The sequence below is a fragment of the Chaetodon trifascialis genome, chromosome 4 (assembly GCF_039877785.1).
Source record: "Chaetodon trifascialis isolate fChaTrf1 chromosome 4, fChaTrf1.hap1, whole genome shotgun sequence".
Lineage (NCBI taxonomy): Eukaryota > Metazoa > Chordata > Actinopteri > Chaetodontiformes > Chaetodontidae > Chaetodon > Chaetodon trifascialis.
In genome coordinates this window covers 4,396,760-4,413,440 of record NC_092059.1, presented here as the reverse complement: position 1 = coordinate 4,413,440, position 16,681 = coordinate 4,396,760, and the positions used below count along the sequence as shown (strand labels likewise).

The 16,681-nt window shown below is 46.3% G+C and overlaps 3 protein-coding genes across 5 annotated transcripts in view; 1 reads left to right on the top strand and 2 right to left on the bottom strand.

The window, feature by feature from the left end:
- The window catches only part of nit2 (nitrilase family, member 2), a 70,810-nt gene that overhangs the window by 25,112 nt on the left and 29,017 nt on the right, over positions 1-16,681 (top strand). The window lies entirely within an intron of this gene.
- jade3 (jade family PHD finger 3) lies at positions 311-8,313 on the bottom strand. Of its 3 annotated transcripts, XM_070960923.1 has the most exons (12): positions 7,923-7,965; positions 5,687-5,755; positions 5,509-5,568; positions 5,338-5,420; positions 5,101-5,258; positions 4,820-5,010; positions 4,490-4,701; positions 4,217-4,384; positions 4,002-4,118; positions 3,267-3,725; positions 2,194-2,311; positions 311-2,037 (listed from the first exon to the last, which is right to left on the bottom strand). In XM_070960923.1, exons 3-12 carry the CDS (start codon positions 5,555-5,557, stop codon positions 1,223-1,225), a joined length of 2,370 nt encoding a protein of 789 aa, XP_070817024.1. In that variant the 5' UTR covers positions 5,558-5,568; positions 5,687-5,755; positions 7,923-7,965; the 3' UTR covers positions 311-1,222. The 3 variants fall into 3 exon arrangements, with proteins under 3 accessions (XP_070817024.1, XP_070817023.1, XP_070817025.1); XM_070960922.1 differs by lacking the exon at positions 5,687-5,755 and having other exon boundaries at positions 7,923-8,313; XM_070960924.1 differs by lacking the exon at positions 7,923-7,965 and having other exon boundaries at positions 5,687-5,791.
- rp2 (RP2 activator of ARL3 GTPase) lies at positions 8,259-14,490 on the bottom strand. The gene is made up of 5 exons (XM_070960947.1): positions 14,146-14,490; positions 12,452-13,120; positions 11,489-11,603; positions 10,084-10,169; positions 8,259-9,959 (listed from the first exon to the last, which is right to left on the bottom strand). The coding sequence occupies exons 1-5, from the start codon at positions 14,308-14,310 to the stop codon at positions 9,876-9,878; spliced, it is 1,119 nt and encodes a 372-aa protein (XP_070817048.1). The 5' UTR covers positions 14,311-14,490; the 3' UTR covers positions 8,259-9,875.

Below are 16,681 nucleotides of genomic sequence, written 5' to 3'. Positions count from 1 at the left end.
GTCACCTGCTTTCTCTTACCTCACTTGGTAATCAGGCTTTGGCCTTGCTGTGAGGCTCAGCACTGGGTGAGGGTCTCTCTTCACTACATCTGCACATCTATCACTTATCCTGCGTGAACACACGAGCCAAAAAGCACTGAAAACTGACACCAAATGCTCGGTCAGATGATTCATTCTTCCGTCAGATTTCCTTTCTTAAATCCTGATTTGGTGCATTGTAAAAATGAGCTTTTTGTGGGAAAATTTTGTGCTGAAGTACTGAATTGGCATCAACAACAATATTAATAACAGCGCCCAGTCCCAGTAAAACTAGTTACACCAGATCATTTATTATGAAAAAATGTGACACAGAGAACAGAAAAGACGGCAAATATACTGAGTTCCAAAGTTCACAAAGTCTGTGATAATGGCAGCTGATCGTGTGATGATCTGAGACCAATAAGAAAGGCCATCGATTGCGTATGTGTACTGTTTTCATGCGTCCGCTTTCAACCACATCACTGAAGGACACATCAGGTGATGTTGTCACGCACTTCTTTCCGTTCTGAGAGGAGAACTCAAACGCTTCTCAGGGTCCGTTCATCTAACCGTGACTGAAGGTACTAACAGTGTGAAACTGTGTTCCTACACACAAAAGGCATTTGCGTTCATAAAAACGACTCCACTACTTGACAAATAGAAAAAGGTCACCCCGCCGGTTTATCGCCTGTGGAACAGCAACAGGTTGACTGCAACAGACAGCGTGCAGGACACAGAAGCAGCAGAGACCAGAATTCACCACAGAGTCCCATCTGGCTTTTACCTCTGCAGCAACTTTGATTTCTGAAGTATCAGTAAGTGGAAGGTGTGTGATTCAGTTAAACATGACCTAGACATCAACTTGACCGTCTTATGTACAGCACTTTCAGTCAAAGGCCATTTGAACCTGTGTGTGGGGGAGCAGGAGTGTTGAGTACGAAATGTAACGCTAACCACGATGAAGGGCGAGCGCGATAATCTCAGCAGACGGACAGACGTGCTCACGAGGCTGCGTTTCTTTCTGAAACCCATTGGGAGATGTTCATGGCGGCCCATCGTGCATCTTCTGCTCCATGCATGCAGCGCCGTGAGCGCGGGGTGTTGGGTCTGGTCCCCGATGGAGATGTGTTCACAGAGACGGCCTGGCACTTGGGAAGAAGGTCAGGGGAGAACGGCGGCAGCGAGCTGAGCGAGCACACGGCTGTCACCTCTGCATGGGGTGTCTGGAGCCCAGCGACTGTTTCCCACGACTGACCCCTTTCCTGGGAGCGTCTGGCTGAGGCGGCCCGACGTGCCGCCGGTGCCTCCCTTTGGCCTCCGGCTCTGAGTCACTGAGCTCCAGGTCGGGACAGTATCCGTCACTGTCCTGGTACGATCTCGCGCTTTTCGCTTTGTGCTCAGCCACCGGTTTCGCCCACAGCGTCTCCTTGGCTGAACCCTTCCTGGACAGTTTGTCAGAGGCCCGCAGGTCCTTTGTGGTCCGTACCAAGTTAATGGTCGCCTCTTTGAAGGACCGGCCAAAGTGCTCCATGGCAGACTTACGAAAGCTGCTCTTGTCCAAAGCCTGACGTGAAGTGTCCTGGTCGCTGGGCGTCTGGCAGGAACTGTCCTTCTGCGCCACAAACTTGTCGAAGAGGCCGTTAGATTTAGCCATGTGCGCTCTGTCTTGGTCCAGTTTGCCGTTGCTGTTGGAGGAGTGGCCGTGGAGCGCGGCGTGCAGGGCTAAAGGTTTGCCGGTGGGTTTCACAGGAAGCCCCGAGCTGCTGGAGGAAGACAGCCGCCCGTTGGAGCGCTCGTCTCTCCGAACGAGTCCGTGCAGCTGAGGCTTCCCCTGACCCAGCCCTTCAACCGCGTGCTCACTAACATTGCCGCTATTGTCCGGGCAGAGCGGCCCGTTACCTGACTTGGAACTGGGATTTCCGTTTCCAAGACTTGAGGATTTGGGCATTTTAAGCTTGAGCGTTATCCTTGGAGGAGGCCGGAACAGCATGCTCTCCGCTGGGTATGAGGACGGCAGGCCTGGCGACAAAGAAAGACATTCAGCCGTGAGTCAATTTAACAACCGAATATTCGCCAAAAAGCCAAATCATTATTGGAATCAGCTGTTTTTTAATCTAAAATGTGTGCTCGTGGTGACAGAATAGCTGGCGAGCTGAAGGACAGCAGATGGCTCACCAGCAGAGAGCTCCTGGTTCACCAGCTTCACGTGCAAGTTGAACATCTGCTCCTGGGCTTTACTCTGCAGCAGCTTCAGCTTCTCGCGCCGGCTCACCATGTAGCACAGATTCCTCACCTGCACAGTGAGGAAGAGGAGCAAAGCAAACGCCGTCCATGAAGAGCAGGCACTGCGCGTCTGTAAAGCCTCTTCTGCTCTCTGCCGCCTTCAAGAACTCACTGATCTGAACACACAAGCCTGAGACTGGAGGCTTTCGACTGTGGGTCATAAACATGCTGCCGATACGAACCTTCATCTCAGCTGATTAGTTCAGCTTTAAGAAAAGACAAGGTGTATTGCTTTTTAGATATTTTTAGAACGACATGTTAAGTGCAATCAATTGCTACAAACTGATAAGTCCACATATAAAAGAGAGCTGAAGCCATTAATCAATTAACTGGTTGATTTAATGATCCAACTACCAGTTCCACCTCCTGCATTGTGAGGCTCTGCCGCTTTTCTTTGTCTTTTATGACAATAAACCAAATAATTGGGGGATTTGGATTACTGGTCTGACCAGCAAATAATAAGAAAAGGCCACCGTGGGCTTTTTTTTTTACAGTTTCTGCCATTTTTAATCAGCAGAATAATGGATTCTGCTGATGTGCTCAGATCGATTTATAGATCTAAACAGCGATTACGGGTTTCCAAAACAAGGAAACATAAAAAACACTGAGGAGGGTGAAAACTTAGGAGACAGTGTATGCTGACTTTTGTGAGATCAGCTCAGGAAATTCAAAACTAGAATATTTTTCTTTCCTGGAGTTTCTCACTTCTGTTATGTGTTCTGTGGAATAACAATACATGAAATGTGTTTGAACATGTTAAACTGACAGTGATCGTCACAGTGAGCTCATGAAAAATGTGAATTCTAGCACGTAAACTCCTCCTGCTTCCTCATAATGACCCACTGAGCAATGTTAAACAAAATTAAGAAATACAGCGTAGACAAATGTTCTGGACTCAGCGAGCAGAGATACCATGACTCAGCACTATTCATACAGCGATGTGTAAAAAAACAAAAAGCACCCACCCTCTCCAAATCCTGCCGCAGGTGCATGAACATCCGCATGCGTGTGTGGATGCTGTCCTCGTGAGGCTGCAGCACCAGGTTCTCCTCCTCCTCTTTAGGGGGCAGCAGAGCTTTGTTAAAGTTCGCCCTCCTCTTCAGCTTCCAGTACTGATAGATGAAGTCCGCCAGGCGCTCGGAGAGCCCGAGGGCCTGGGCCAGCTCCTCCAGCTGGATCAGAGTGTAGAACTCCTCCTCCAGCTCCTGCAGTCTCTGCGCCCGCTGGCCCACCTTCTCCGCCTCTGCGGGGGCTTTGGAGCGAGCCGGGCTCAGGCCGGCCTCCCCAGTTTTAGACTTGCTGTGTTTGAGGCAGTAAGACTTGAACTTGACTTCGTCCCCTTCATCCAGGATGGTCTTCATCTCCAGGCTGTGCTCAAAGGCGCATGTCACGTGGAAAGGAGTGGTGCAGTTCTTCACCGAGCACTGCGAGACGAGGGAGGGGGCAGGTTAGCATGTTTACATGGTCTATGACCCATTTACAGGGAATAACAAGATTATGGTTAAAGGAGCTTTTAAGAATTTACAGATTTTGCAGAAATCCTGAGTGACTTGGTTTTACGTGATTTGATGATAACTGGATGTCTGGATGGATGTGGTCATGATCAGAAACTATGTGACCCAGTAAATATGGAAAATGAGGTGGTTGCAGTGGTTAGAAACAGGGAACAGCCGGCCTATGACACACAGATCCACGCTCACCTGGATACACGCGCCTGTCTTCAGCTTACACAGACTGCAGATGAGGGACCAGCGGCTGGGTGGGATGTGGGAGACTTTGGTGATGGGCTCCATCCTCTCGGGACACGCGATGCTCACCTGCAGAAGAGGAGGGCGTGATGAGGTGTTTAACTCTCACTGTAGAACATATAAAGAGATCCAGAGCAAACAGAGGACGTCAGGCTTTGTTCATCTACCTCCGGTATCCACAGGGCACAGCTCACGTGTGCCCACTTGGTGCCGGCACGTGTCGCCTTCATGGCACCGCCCTTCTGAGGACACAGAAGGCACTGCGGGTCGATGCCGAGGACGCACGTCCTACACAGCCAGTTTCCGACAGGCACTTTGACGATGCCGTAACAGGCCTGCGAGGAGAGCAGCGGGTCAGGACGTTGGCTGAAAACCAGGTTTGATATCTTAATTGATTGAGCCGCCATGCTGTCTCCGCGATGAGGCGTACTCCTGTTTACCTGGTGCACACAGATGTTGCACTTGTCACAGAACACCATGTCGTTGCCCTCTTCGCTGTCGGGGGAGCGGCACACGTCGCAGATGACGTCTTCGTCGTATTCGATCCCCAGCCCCTCCACCGTCTCGATGGCGTGGTTCATGTTGTCATGGCACTGCCTCTCCAGGGCCTCCATGGCGCGCTCCATCGTCAGCTCGTCTATGGGCTCCTCCCCTGGAGGACAGTGAGGAGCAAACCCCACACGGTCAGGGAAACCCCCGCAGACTGCTGAGACATCACGAGTCCAACACACAGCATGGTGTAATTTCACGGCGGATCATCTGTTCCTTACCCATGTGGTCGAGCTGTCTGTTGAGCGTCTGCAGCCAGTACAGGTCCACGTCGTCCAGATCGTAGCGACACATGGCCTCTGCCAGCTCTTTGATGTTGACGTAACCTGGTTCTGTCGACTCCTGGCCCGAGCACTGGACGTACTTCTTCTGGTGGTTGTACAGCACCTCCACAGGCTTCTCCATGATAACTCTGAAGACAGAAGACACGAACATCATCTGTCAGCACGTCCAGACCGCTTTGTCCACTGCGGGACCTCTGGGAATCCGACGACGCCGTTACCTGACTGACGGCTCTGGGATGGTTTCCGGACTCGCCAGCACCTGGACTCCCTTCTCCCACTCCTGCTTCCAGGTGTCTGCCAGCAGGTAGTAGTCCTCTGCAGACACATGGTGGGAATCAGGCAGCTTCATGGCACTGATCAGGTCTTTTCTGAACACCTGCGGGAGACGTTGTAGTCACAAACCGGACGTTTAACAACACTGATCACAGAGTCCGACGCCAAGAATGGGAACTTACTTCAGCCGGTTTCTTGTGGTTGGAGGCAGGGGTTCCAGGTTTACTGCCATACTTGTTGGAGGAGCAGAAGGAGGTAGAGGGACCTAAATAAAGAAAGACATGAAGGCATGAATGAAAGAACAGCAGAGAAATGCAAATACTCTGGTTTAGTCTTTAAGAGAGGCGACTCACTCTCATTGTCAGAACTGTTGCTGCCGCTTGAGGACCTGAGACGTTTCATCCTGTAACATCCTGCAGAAGAGACGCGTGTTAAAAGTCATCCACACATCAAAACCTTTTAAAAACACTTCCCTCTGGACCAGCTGACACATAAACCAACAGTGTGCACACACAGGAAACAGTCACTCACCATAAATTTCAAGTTGAAAAGCATGCTAGTGGATTCCTCTGATAAACCCTTAACCACTTAATTTTGTGCCTGCAAATAAGAAATATGTCAAAGCAATCAGCAGCACTAGAAGAGAAACATGGGAAAGCGGCTTTGCATAGTTGGGTTTGCATTATCTAAATATTATAGTTTTCCCAGAAACCTGACTGTGAAATATTTAGTGTATTGATACACTAATAGCATTTAGCACTGTTAGCATCAGTGCACCATTTAAGTCATAACTTTCCTGATTTTTATCATTTTTTGTGCTTGAATTCTAAAAGTGAAGTTTAAAGTGAAGGAACAGAGCAGGCCGACCCCACAGGCTCACACTGTGTGCCTTTAACCCACTGAACCACTGGGACGACTCATTCAAAGCTTTCTAAATACCGTGGGACTCAGTACAGTACGCTGTTTCAACAGACAGGACATGCCTCGCATTCCCCATGAGGACAGGAGGGGCAGGAGGGGGCATGGAGCCAGTTCCACTCCATACCAGTTTGAGTAAAATCCAGCAGACTGATGCCAACTGCTGGGAAACGGACAAGCGGTTTGTTACTGGTTACAGCGTCCAAACTGGGGCTTGTGGACATGAGTCAATCCCTGCCGACACACTGAACTGTCCCATACGTCAGCTGTCATTTCTCCTCTGAATCTCTGTTTTTAAGATAAAGTCACCCAGCACAAACACGCTGCGTGTTCACCTCCACAGCAGAGCACTCAAGACGCCGGACATCTGCTCCTGACGCGAGTGTTTCTGTCTCTGAACGTTCACTTCAGATACTCCAGACTGATAAATAAACACAGGATAAACCACGAATAATGTGAATTTTGGCCTGTTTGGAGTGCGAAGCTACGATTCTGACTGGCTGGAGATAATGTTATTCACATTTCTTGTGTTTCCATTCAGCGTTTCCAGTTCTTTGCAGGACTTTTTGTCTCATCTCCTTGTTTCTCTCATTCATTTTTGTGCCCTTTAAGAAGCAATGAAGCGATTAGTTAACTGATGGAAAACTAATTGGCACCATCAATCTATTGATACTAAAGCAAAAAATGGCAGACATGCACAGAGTCCAGCTTCTTAAACGTGTGGATTAGTGCACATTATTGCACACAGCAGCAGCTCTTATTCAACGCTGATGCTTTATTCCCTTGCACACAGAAAAATATGTGAAAATTAAAAATGTGCATTGTCTGACGTGTCTGCAGACATTTTTGGCTGAATCGGCCTCGTGAGCGCAGCCATCAGCCGTGTCCTCGATCTCAAAATGACAGATATCTGCGTCTAATCTTTGGGGCTTTGACTGCTGGACGCACGGGACGAGGGGCCTGGTGCCGTCGCCGTGGACTCTGGGAAATGAGACGGGCAAGTTTCATTACTCTCAGTCACTTTATGGATGAAACAATTGATCCATAATGAAAACAATCACTGGGCCCACCATGCAAAAGTTAACAGTGCAGATGGAGAAAATACACAACTTGTGTTTTAATGGTACTTAAACTTGATTTATACTAATCACACTACAGTTGAGGAGCAGGTACTTGCAGCTGGTCTCCCCTGGAGGAAGTACAGACTGTGGCAGAGTAGTAGTAGACAACATGAGTCATTTAATGCCTTTCTGGTCCCAGCATGAACTGGTTGAGTGCACGGATGTGACATCAACCCGTCCAGGAGCCCCTGATGTGATTTTCTGGGAAACAGGAAACAAGTGACCAAACTGCGGCTGCCGCCCTGTTTACATCCCATACGGTGCTGTCCTAAATATGCTAACGTCCGGGGGCAACAAGTGTGTGTGTGCGTGGGGGGGGGGGGGGGGGGGGGGGGCTGCTTTTAGAAACGTAGAACACACACACATCCAGGTGCCTGCCCTGCCCAAAGAGCCCTGTTGGCGCCAAACACGCCCGCAGGCCTGAAGCGGGCTGCACTGCAGGCGGTGGGAAAATCAAACATGGGCGCCACCATCATACAAAGATGTCACTTCCTACAGCAATTACGACTATTCGCTCGCTCGGCCGGGCTTATTGTTCACCGCACGGAGCGGAGGAGCATCGGGAACACGTTAAACCAGCAGGAGGTAATATTCATGTAGCCACAACGAGTCCCGGACGAGCAGAAGAGGCGCAGGCCCCGTGGCCTGGATAGACCATCCAGGGCAGATCCTGGCACACTGAGCCCACTGAACACACGAGCATATTGTTCACATTCCGCCTGATTTACCTCCAGTCCACGCTCCGCCGTCCGCTTTATCCCAACCACGTACCACTCCGGACAGGCCTTCCAGCATGTACATGTAAAAACAGGGGCTCTGGGTCCAGCTACGGATTAAATTTAGGGGCTTTTTGTATCCCACCACAGTGGGAATCTCCAGGGCAGCAGTCTGTCCACCACCACGGCACAACAGCTCTATTGTACCGCGCGTCCCGCCGGGTCCTAAGCTCCGCCGCTTTCCCTCCAGCCCGGGTGCGCTCGATTCGTTCACTAGCGTTTGCCTCTGTTCACGCGCCACTAAACAGTCCTCCGCAACGCTGTTAAATAAGCAGTCAGTCTCCAGTGTGCTTCCACATGTTCTACGGCTTTTAATGTGACTCATTTCATAAAGACAGTTCATTTAAGTGTAGAAAGAGCAAATGACAGACAAATGTGCATTTTCTCTACAAAAACCGGATGCTCAAGTACAAAAGATTTACAAATACAAAAGTACATGACAAGAAGAAGTCCCTACGTGTTTGTTTCTGAAAGGCAACTGTACAAAACGGTTTGATATATCAGGCTTAACCTCTGCAACGTGTTGCATGTCATCATTGATAAATGAGTGAATGATACGGGCCGGCACCGGCTGGGCGAGGTCCAGCTGCCGGGCGTTGACTGGAACAATCAATAGAGGGCCACATGATGAAACTGCTGTCTAAGTAAGTGGAAGTCAAATAGCTGAAGTGAAAGCTGCTCGCTGTGGTTGACAAGAGGAAGACAGCACATCGTTAATAAACTCCCCATGGAAAGATTCACTCTGCTTCAGAAAAACACTGCAACGACAACGTTTCCACTCCAGAAACGACACTAGCCTCTAATGTTTAATCACCAATGAATCAAATTCATGAAGTAACTTTTTCCCAGTTTTACACTAAACACATACAGTCAGAGATGAGTCTTTCTACGTGCAGCTTGTTCAATGTTAAATTGCTCAAACTGAACTTTAGCAGCGCTTTATTTAACAAAGGGCAGGTTGATCAGGTTACAGAGGGGAAACAGAAAGTTCCTCACATCACGTAATCTCTAACCGACAACCTTAAACCCGAGTGGTTTCGCTGAGATCGTGACAAGATCTAAAACTACACAAACTCATCGAGATTATCGACTTTTGTTTCCCGCAGCGGCTCAAGTTTGTCACCCTGCGACGACCATCGAGAGCCTGATGACGAAGTGAAGTCACATGATGAAACCTGACCCAAAAAAAAAATAGATATAATAAAGAACATGAATTCCTGTCTATACAAAAACATCTGAGTATAAAACAAATATTACAATATAAAAAAAATGACCACATGAGTTTCCTACATCAAAACACCAGCAACAGATCAGTTAAACTGAACTTTGGCCTAACAGAGATCAGTGAGGATGTAGTTATCGTCTACACAGCATGTCTCAAATATACACATTTAAACAGGTTCATCTAAACCACGTACACAAACAAATCCTCACGAGAAATAAAAATATGATTCATATAAAATCTTCTCCCTCAGGCATTCTTGTGCTCATGTTTTTTTTTTTCACTGCAATGACGGTTTCAGACAGCAACGCTTTAAATTAAAAATGAATTACATTTACAGCAAAGAGCTACATTCACGATCGATAAAAGCAACAGAATTACAGAATACATTCAGAGAAATATAAATATTCACAGCACTCTTAGCAACTAGTGGATGTTAGGTGGTTTACAGCAAATGTTTTTGGATGGGGGGGGGGGTTTAGACTCGTGGTTGATGAACTGAATTGTTTTATCGAAGTCAGTCCTGAATATTTTTCTTTACTATCTAACTTTTGAGAAGAAAAGCAGGCAGATAATCAAACACTACTCATATGCAAACCGTGCTGGGCGGTGACGGGGGGGACGGGGGTGTTAGAAAATCCCATTTTGTGTCTGACAAACAGTTTGTTGTGATACTTAATCATTCACAGGCCCATCTGCATGTCAGCGAAGTTGAAGAAGTTGTCCACGTCTCTAGAGGACGTGTTTTTGTTATCTGAGACAAAAACCTGTGGAGGAAAAAGGGACATAGAATATTGTAGATTAGTTGTTTTTGTTAGATATTTTTCCTGAGAAAGAGAAGCGAGCTGCGTCCAACAGGAAAGACAGATGCCACAACAACAGTGCGATTACCTTGGTCCCACTGAATACTTCGTTAGCGATGTTCTTGCAGGCGTCCACGACTCCGTCACCGTTCAGCTCGAGTGCAATGACGGGACCTTAAGGAGTAAGACGTGAGAGTCACAATCCCACAGAGCAACAACAGTCTGAACGTCTGTACTGGTGATTTCCAAACATTTCCAACTGCTGTGCAAGTCCACAGCTACAGTTAACTCCAGCGAAATCCAGGTTTCATCCCTAAAACCCTGTTCCTGTAACACACACTGTGGCTATGAAACAGCAAAGCTAGAAGAGGAATGGCTGAATATCTGTAAAACTCAAATGAGTACTTCAAGATCTGGTTATTGGAGGGAATTTACATGGAAAAACATGATTAGATTTTTTATTGCTCCTAAAATGCAACTGCCTCAGACAGGCCAGACAAGCTATGGAAGGTGCTGGCGAGAGTGTGGAAACTCCCGGGCAGACCACTTCCATGTTTTCTGGGATTGCCCAATTACACAAGCTTACTTGGGGGATGTAGTAGATAAAATGAAATTAATAATGGGTTTCGAATTTGAACATGATTTTTGTACAGTTTATCTTGGTATTATCTCTTTTGTGACGAATGCTCCGGACAGATATTTGGTTAAAATAATGTTAGCAGCCAGTAAGAAAGCTATCACAAGATGGTTGAATAGATGACCCTGCGCTGTAAAAGGAGATAATTAATAAATACCTATGTAATCATTGTTTATTGCACAGCTGTATGAAAAGCTTTGGAACTGAGATGACTGAAGAACCCTGGATCTACCTCTTGTCCCTACAGACAGTAACAAGACTATAATTGTGACTCATGTACCCCTTGCTCTTTTCTACTTGATCATCTGTGCATTTCTTTGGTATTTAAATGTTCTATTTTTTTCGTAAAACAACTCAATAAAAATAAAGTTAAAAAAACAAACAAACAGTAAATGCTCTCTACTGAAATGGACATCCTGACACTTTCCAGTATTTACTGCCAAATCTATTGTATTCATTCAGTCAATTTCTGCAGCAGCAGAAACAGCAGAAAGCAACAGTGGACTGTGGTCTGAGAGGGGTTAAAGTCGATGTTAAGCATTTGGGTGTGTAAGTTTACAACATACATGCTAAGAAAACAGTCATTATAGCATTTTTTACGCCTACTGGAAGACACAAACTGACCCTCTTTGTCAGTACTGACATACTACGACACACGGTGCTTTTTTCCTCTCTGTACTCTCATCACTGTAAATGCAAATGAGCATGCTGCAGCTGCAGGCTTACGAAACAACCTCACCAGATAACATCGCACAAATCTGGCCGAGTCCCCACCCAGCTGATATTTTGGAGATGTTTCTGAGCAACAGCAACGAAATAAAACAACAAAAAAGACACACACGAAACAGAAAAGTACCTTTCGTGATCCACTCCACCAGGTCCTCCGCACTGTTCTGGAACACCCGCTTCACGTCTTCAGGCCGCATTGAGACTTCCTTTGTCTGGATCAGCATGAACCCTTTGGCGGTCGCCTGTGCAAATGAGACGGACCAAGTTGAATAACACAAATCTGAGGTGAGCCACGAAGCGCAGAAGGAATCCCCCATGCACAGAGGAGATGAACTGCGAAGACGAGTCTTGCAGCAGGACGTCTTGACTGTCCCACACCAGTCTCATGCCTATGTGACAGAGTAATGCATACTTTGGCGAGAGCGCAAACATCACTGGAATGTTCATGAAGCAACACAGGCAGCCGAACACGGCGGATTAGCACTTCAGTCACACCATTCCTCAAGTTTAAAGCGAGTTAGAAATCCCATAATGCGGAATACATAGAGGTTACTGTGCTTACAAAAACACTTACAACACTGATCTGCAAATACTAATCAATGCAATATGCAAATGTATCCCATGAAGAAATGTTCATGTGTGTGTTGAAGAAACACACTGAACACACTCAGACTCATTTAGAGCGTCCGGCATTTTAAACTCCAAGTCACGTATAATCAGAAGAAACAATTAGGCGGTTTGATAAGACTTGTTATCTTAAACCCTCTTCCTTGGGTGATAAACGCTCTTTTCATTTGGCTGATAACCCGCTTCAGATGCTTGTTTTTAATTACTCCAAGAAGGCTAAAGCTAGATTTCTTGAATATCTTAACTTAATGTAGGATTTCTGTTAAACCTCTGTTCCTTCTACGTGGTGCAGGCTGCACAGATTTGAGCTTTTCCTTCAGGTCGCGCTGCAACCTTTTAAAGCACAGTTAAAGCAAGGCTGACTTGTGTAAGCAGTGTGTCATCAGGTGTGCTGCTCTGTTTCAACATCGCCACCAACATTTTCCATTCCCATCCTAAAAACAGACCTTATTATTCTCCTCACCTCATCAATCATTTTGCGGGCGTTTGCGGTGGTGTACTCTCCGGCGAAGAAAACAAAAAGGCAGGACTCTTCGCTGTCCTTACGCCTCCCTCCCTTTGTCAAAGGCACAATGCTTCGTGCGGGGTCAGCGGAGATTCGCACAGACTTGAAGTCAGACTCGCCGTCTGGAACTGGTACAAAATCCAGAACCGCTGAAGCCTCTGGCAACAAGCTCCAGTTGTTCTCTCCAGACACCGGCGTGAAGTCGTGGATGTTGCTCCAGTTGTTGTTGAATATGCTGAGCCCGGCGTCCTTGAAGTGGAAGGCCAGCTCGGGGTAGTAGTACTGAAAGCAGCCAAACTTCATGCCCGTAGATGACTCAATGATGGGCTGAGTGGCGCAGCACAAGAACACCTCCATCTTTTTACAGTCCCGTGTGCGAAACTGCTGGCAGGCCACCACACACTTTATGTCCTTACAGTCTCTGAAAAACACACTGCCCTTGACGGGTCCTAGAACGATGCGGCAGTTGACGCAGTCATCGATGGTGATCGTCGCTGAGTGGTCGAACACGTAGATGTTGCAGTTCTCACACTCTTGGATGACAAACTGTTGCCCGTTCAGTTTGCCAGGCAGACGGCCCACCGTGACATCTTTGAGCCCTGTCAGCATGTAGTCTTTGGGATCAACCTGTGCAAAGGGAGAGGACTAGATGAGTATTCAAACAACATATTTAGAGATGCAACAAATCGCCTTTCCTGAACCACACTGGTATCTGATATATTCCCACCTCCATCACCCAGTAACAACACTGATAAGTTTCTAAGAGTCTTAACTTCCAGGTTTCTGCAGAACACCGAGTTTTAGACTTGCTTTTATATGTTAGAAATGGGATCGCCTTTCTAATGTTCCACTAAAATTACACGTGTTTTACTTTTCCATGCCTGAGTGGTATTCGATCACTTACACAATTTGCATGTTTGTGACAAAGTAATTTCTGACTCCAGAACCGGATACTGCGCGAGGCAGTGTTTTATCTGGCGTACCACAGCTGAGGTGCAACATCCCATGAGTCAAAACGGAAGTGTGGCCGCCGGTGAGTTAACGCCTATAGTGTCTGAGCAAGCCATGTTAAATGCGGTCAGCTGTGGAAGCGCAGTGTTATGAAGTAATCCGATAATGAGATAACGCGGGATGCAAGAAGTAAGAGAGAGAGGGGGCGAGGCTTTGAGTCTAAAACTCATGAGTGTTTTCAACGTAAAATGAGCCTTGCATGCATCCCCTGGCTACTTAGGTCACAGCTAATATGGTGGCCACGATAAACCGCCGCTGCGCGACGAATCAAGCTGTTAAACATTGCTCATTTACAGGTGCAGCACTCAGGAAGTCAGGTTAGACGTACAAACACCGTGAGGGGACGCGCTGGCTGGTACAACAGGGTCACTGACCCTCGTCGTAGAAGACAGCTAAAAAACACATGTTTTTGTCACACAGACGTTAGCTACGTGTGTAATTAGCACGCTGAAAGGTGTGAATGTAGCTCACTGCGCCTCTTGGGTAATGTACGTAACGCCACAGTAATATTAGCCACCTGGAAGCGACTTAACACTCAAGTTAAAAGATGTTAAGCTGTCGGGTTTAGCTAGTTAGGGCCTCCATTTGGCACAATTTTATTCTATTTTAGCACTTCACGTTTCACAGGACCGACGCGTTACCTTTTCTCTCTTATCCCAGCTGTACTGTTTCGGTGCCTCGTCGGTGTTGTTGCCAAGGGGAACCGCGTTGCTTGTCGTCGTAGTTTCGACAGTCGTTGTTGTCGGCGTACGATCATCTTTTTCGGATGACTTCCTTTTGGATTTTTTCGAAAAGAAGCACCCCATTTTGGTCTTTCAATGGCTACCAGACAAAACAGTGTTTGAACCGTAACGTTGGCACCGACAACACGAGAAAACGAGAGGGAGAAGCTTACGTGCACTTTAGTTGACAAGATTTTTTTTTTTTTTTAGCTTCCTGTTTCCCAGCTTCGTTTCGCAACCAATCGGTACCGTGGTAGTCGTTACAACAGCCAATCACAGACCTGGATGGTTCATGTGAAAGAGACGTGCACTCCTGAGGCGTTTAAGTACACGTACAAAAGAGAGCTTCGCATCTAGATTTTATTTTAAACATGTTTTAATGCGAGTAAATGAACACAAAATAAAAACAGAGATGTTAAATATCGTCTTCCCAAGTTCAATTTCATATACTTACTTCGTCTATCGCATATAAACACATAATAGCTGCTATTGTGAAATACATTAGAGTCGCACAGATGACTAAAAATTAATTCCTCCTCTGTATTTTCTTTTTTGCAAAATAGAGTTATACGTCGCACTTCATAAAGTAAGGTACTCTCAAATTAGATTGACCTCGCCACTTGCATCAATAGTCAGTGAGGAGAACCAAACAAACAAACAAAAAAATTCACCAGATGATCATGAACGCACCGCCATCTGCACATCGGGCACACCCCTCTGGGTGTTGTCTACCACAAAAAACTGCTTGCACCAGTGTCCTAGTTCATGTAAAATGTATTATTTTCAATAATGTGGGGAGTTTTTACGCACCAGCATGGTTTGTATGTTTGTAATGTGTGCAGTGAGAGCTACAGAAGAAGACCACACGACCAGGCACAACACACCACAAACGTGTCACCATGTCCAACCAGACATCAGATTAGCTTGCAACTTAAGCCACCGAGCCAGTCTAATAATAGGTAATCCCCCATCATGCTTCTGTGAAAGATGCTCTGAAGTCTGGCCTTTCTGTGCATCTGCTGTGTGACCGTATAACCATTATGTGACAGATTTACCGTTCAAATACTATTCTGCTGAACTTGCGGAGGAGGTGGTGTATGGTGAAAAGGCAAAGCAGCCCACTGACAGACTTAGAAATCAAATCACTTCTAATAGAGAAAAGTTGCTTGAAATGTTGTAAACATCTTACAGGTTAAGCAGCACTGACTGAAGTGGACCTCACTGTCTTACAGAAAGAAAGTAGAGCAGTGCATTAACTCAGGATGAAATCAGAAACACCCATAGCACATGATGGCACAAAGCGTGACTAACCTGTTAAGGGGCCCTGGGCTGTTGAGTCCCACCACACACAAATACCCCTCACACTATCATTACCCCATCACACACACACGCACCCTGCACAACTCCAAGTTCCCATCAAGTCACAGTCATTTATTAAATACTTATTTATTGTAGTACATGTACACAGTGAGTACAATATAATCTGTGAAATTATTAAATCTGCATGTCACTGAAGTTTTTGGCAACCAGGAGCAGTGTCCTCAAACATGGCTGTGTAAAGCAGCTATGGTTTACATGTTAGCAAACAGTTGCCTATTTGCTTATGTAATCTTACTGCACCATGTATTTTTTTTTTACTGTGTAACATATTTTCCACTTTGCAAATGGTACAAAAATGCTGTATTTAGTTTTCCATCTTACATGAGCAATTCAAAATTTTCCACTGAGACACTGAGTCATTCTTCATGAGGCCATATTATTTTTTTATACTCTTTCAAATATATAATATACTTATATGAAGTTGATTTTGTTTGGTATCCTTTTTTTTTTTTTTTGGTCTTTTTCTACCTTTTTATTCTTACTGTCTGCAACAGGAAATTTCCCCAGCATTGAATCAATAAAGTCTTATCTTACACGTCCAGCAGAGGCAAATTGAGTCTGTCTACCTGAGAAATTTGTCATTCTGTCTTTGGTCTCCACCAACCCCTGACAGATATATAGCTACAGGTTGTGTTTAATGGAAAGCAGCCGCTGTTTGGTGCTTAGTAGGTAATTCAAAGTGGATTTATCAGAGCTTTTTCAATGCAAACAGCTGCCTGCTGTTGGAAAAGAGGCCGGTGAGGGTGAAAGAAAAGGTGAAGTTGGACCAAAACAATGAGCTTAAAGAAGCTAAAATGCTCAGTAGATCTTTCACATTGTTTGTTGGTCCATTATTGATTTAATAATATTGATTGGTGCGGCTTTAACGTCTTGGGGGACACAGAAACGCCTCCTGAAGCACACTGCTGTGGTTCCCGCCTGGGCCCTCCTCCAGCTGTGCCCCCCCCCCGGCATCTCCCCACCTCTCACCTCCCTCTACCATCATTATCCGAGGCGGATATTTGCTTCCACTTCTTTTGAAACGTCCTGCCGTTTAACACCCGTGCACAGCCCTGTGAATTTCCTGTTTTAAGGA

What these genes read in the sequence shown, in the direction of transcription:
- jade3 (XM_070960922.1), bottom strand. Translation starts at nt 8,313, where the DNA reads ATGAACTGTCTTTATGAAATGAGTCACATTAAAAGCCGTAGAACATGT. An exon ending in GTGCCCTGTGGATACCGGAG is followed by an intron (nt 4,119 to 4,216) that starts GTAGATGAACAA and finishes CCTCTTCTGCAG; the next exon opens with GTGAGCATCGCGTGTCCCGA. An exon ending in TGCGGCAGGATTTGGAGAGG is followed by an intron (nt 2,312 to 3,266) that starts GTGGGTGCTTTT and finishes CTCACTGTGCAG; the next exon opens with GTGAGGAATCTGTGCTACAT.
- rp2 (XM_070960947.1), bottom strand. Translation starts at nt 14,310, where the DNA reads ATGGGGTGCTTCTTTTCGAAAAAATCCAAAAGGAAGTCATCCGAAAAA. An exon ending in GCTGGGATAAGAGAGAAAAG is followed by an intron (nt 13,121 to 14,145) that starts GTAACGCGTCGG and finishes CCCTTTGCACAG; the next exon opens with GTTGATCCCAAAGACTACAT. An exon ending in CCCGCAAAATGATTGATGAG is followed by an intron (nt 11,604 to 12,451) that starts GTGAGGAGAATA and finishes TCATTTGCACAG; the next exon opens with GCGACCGCCAAAGGGTTCAT.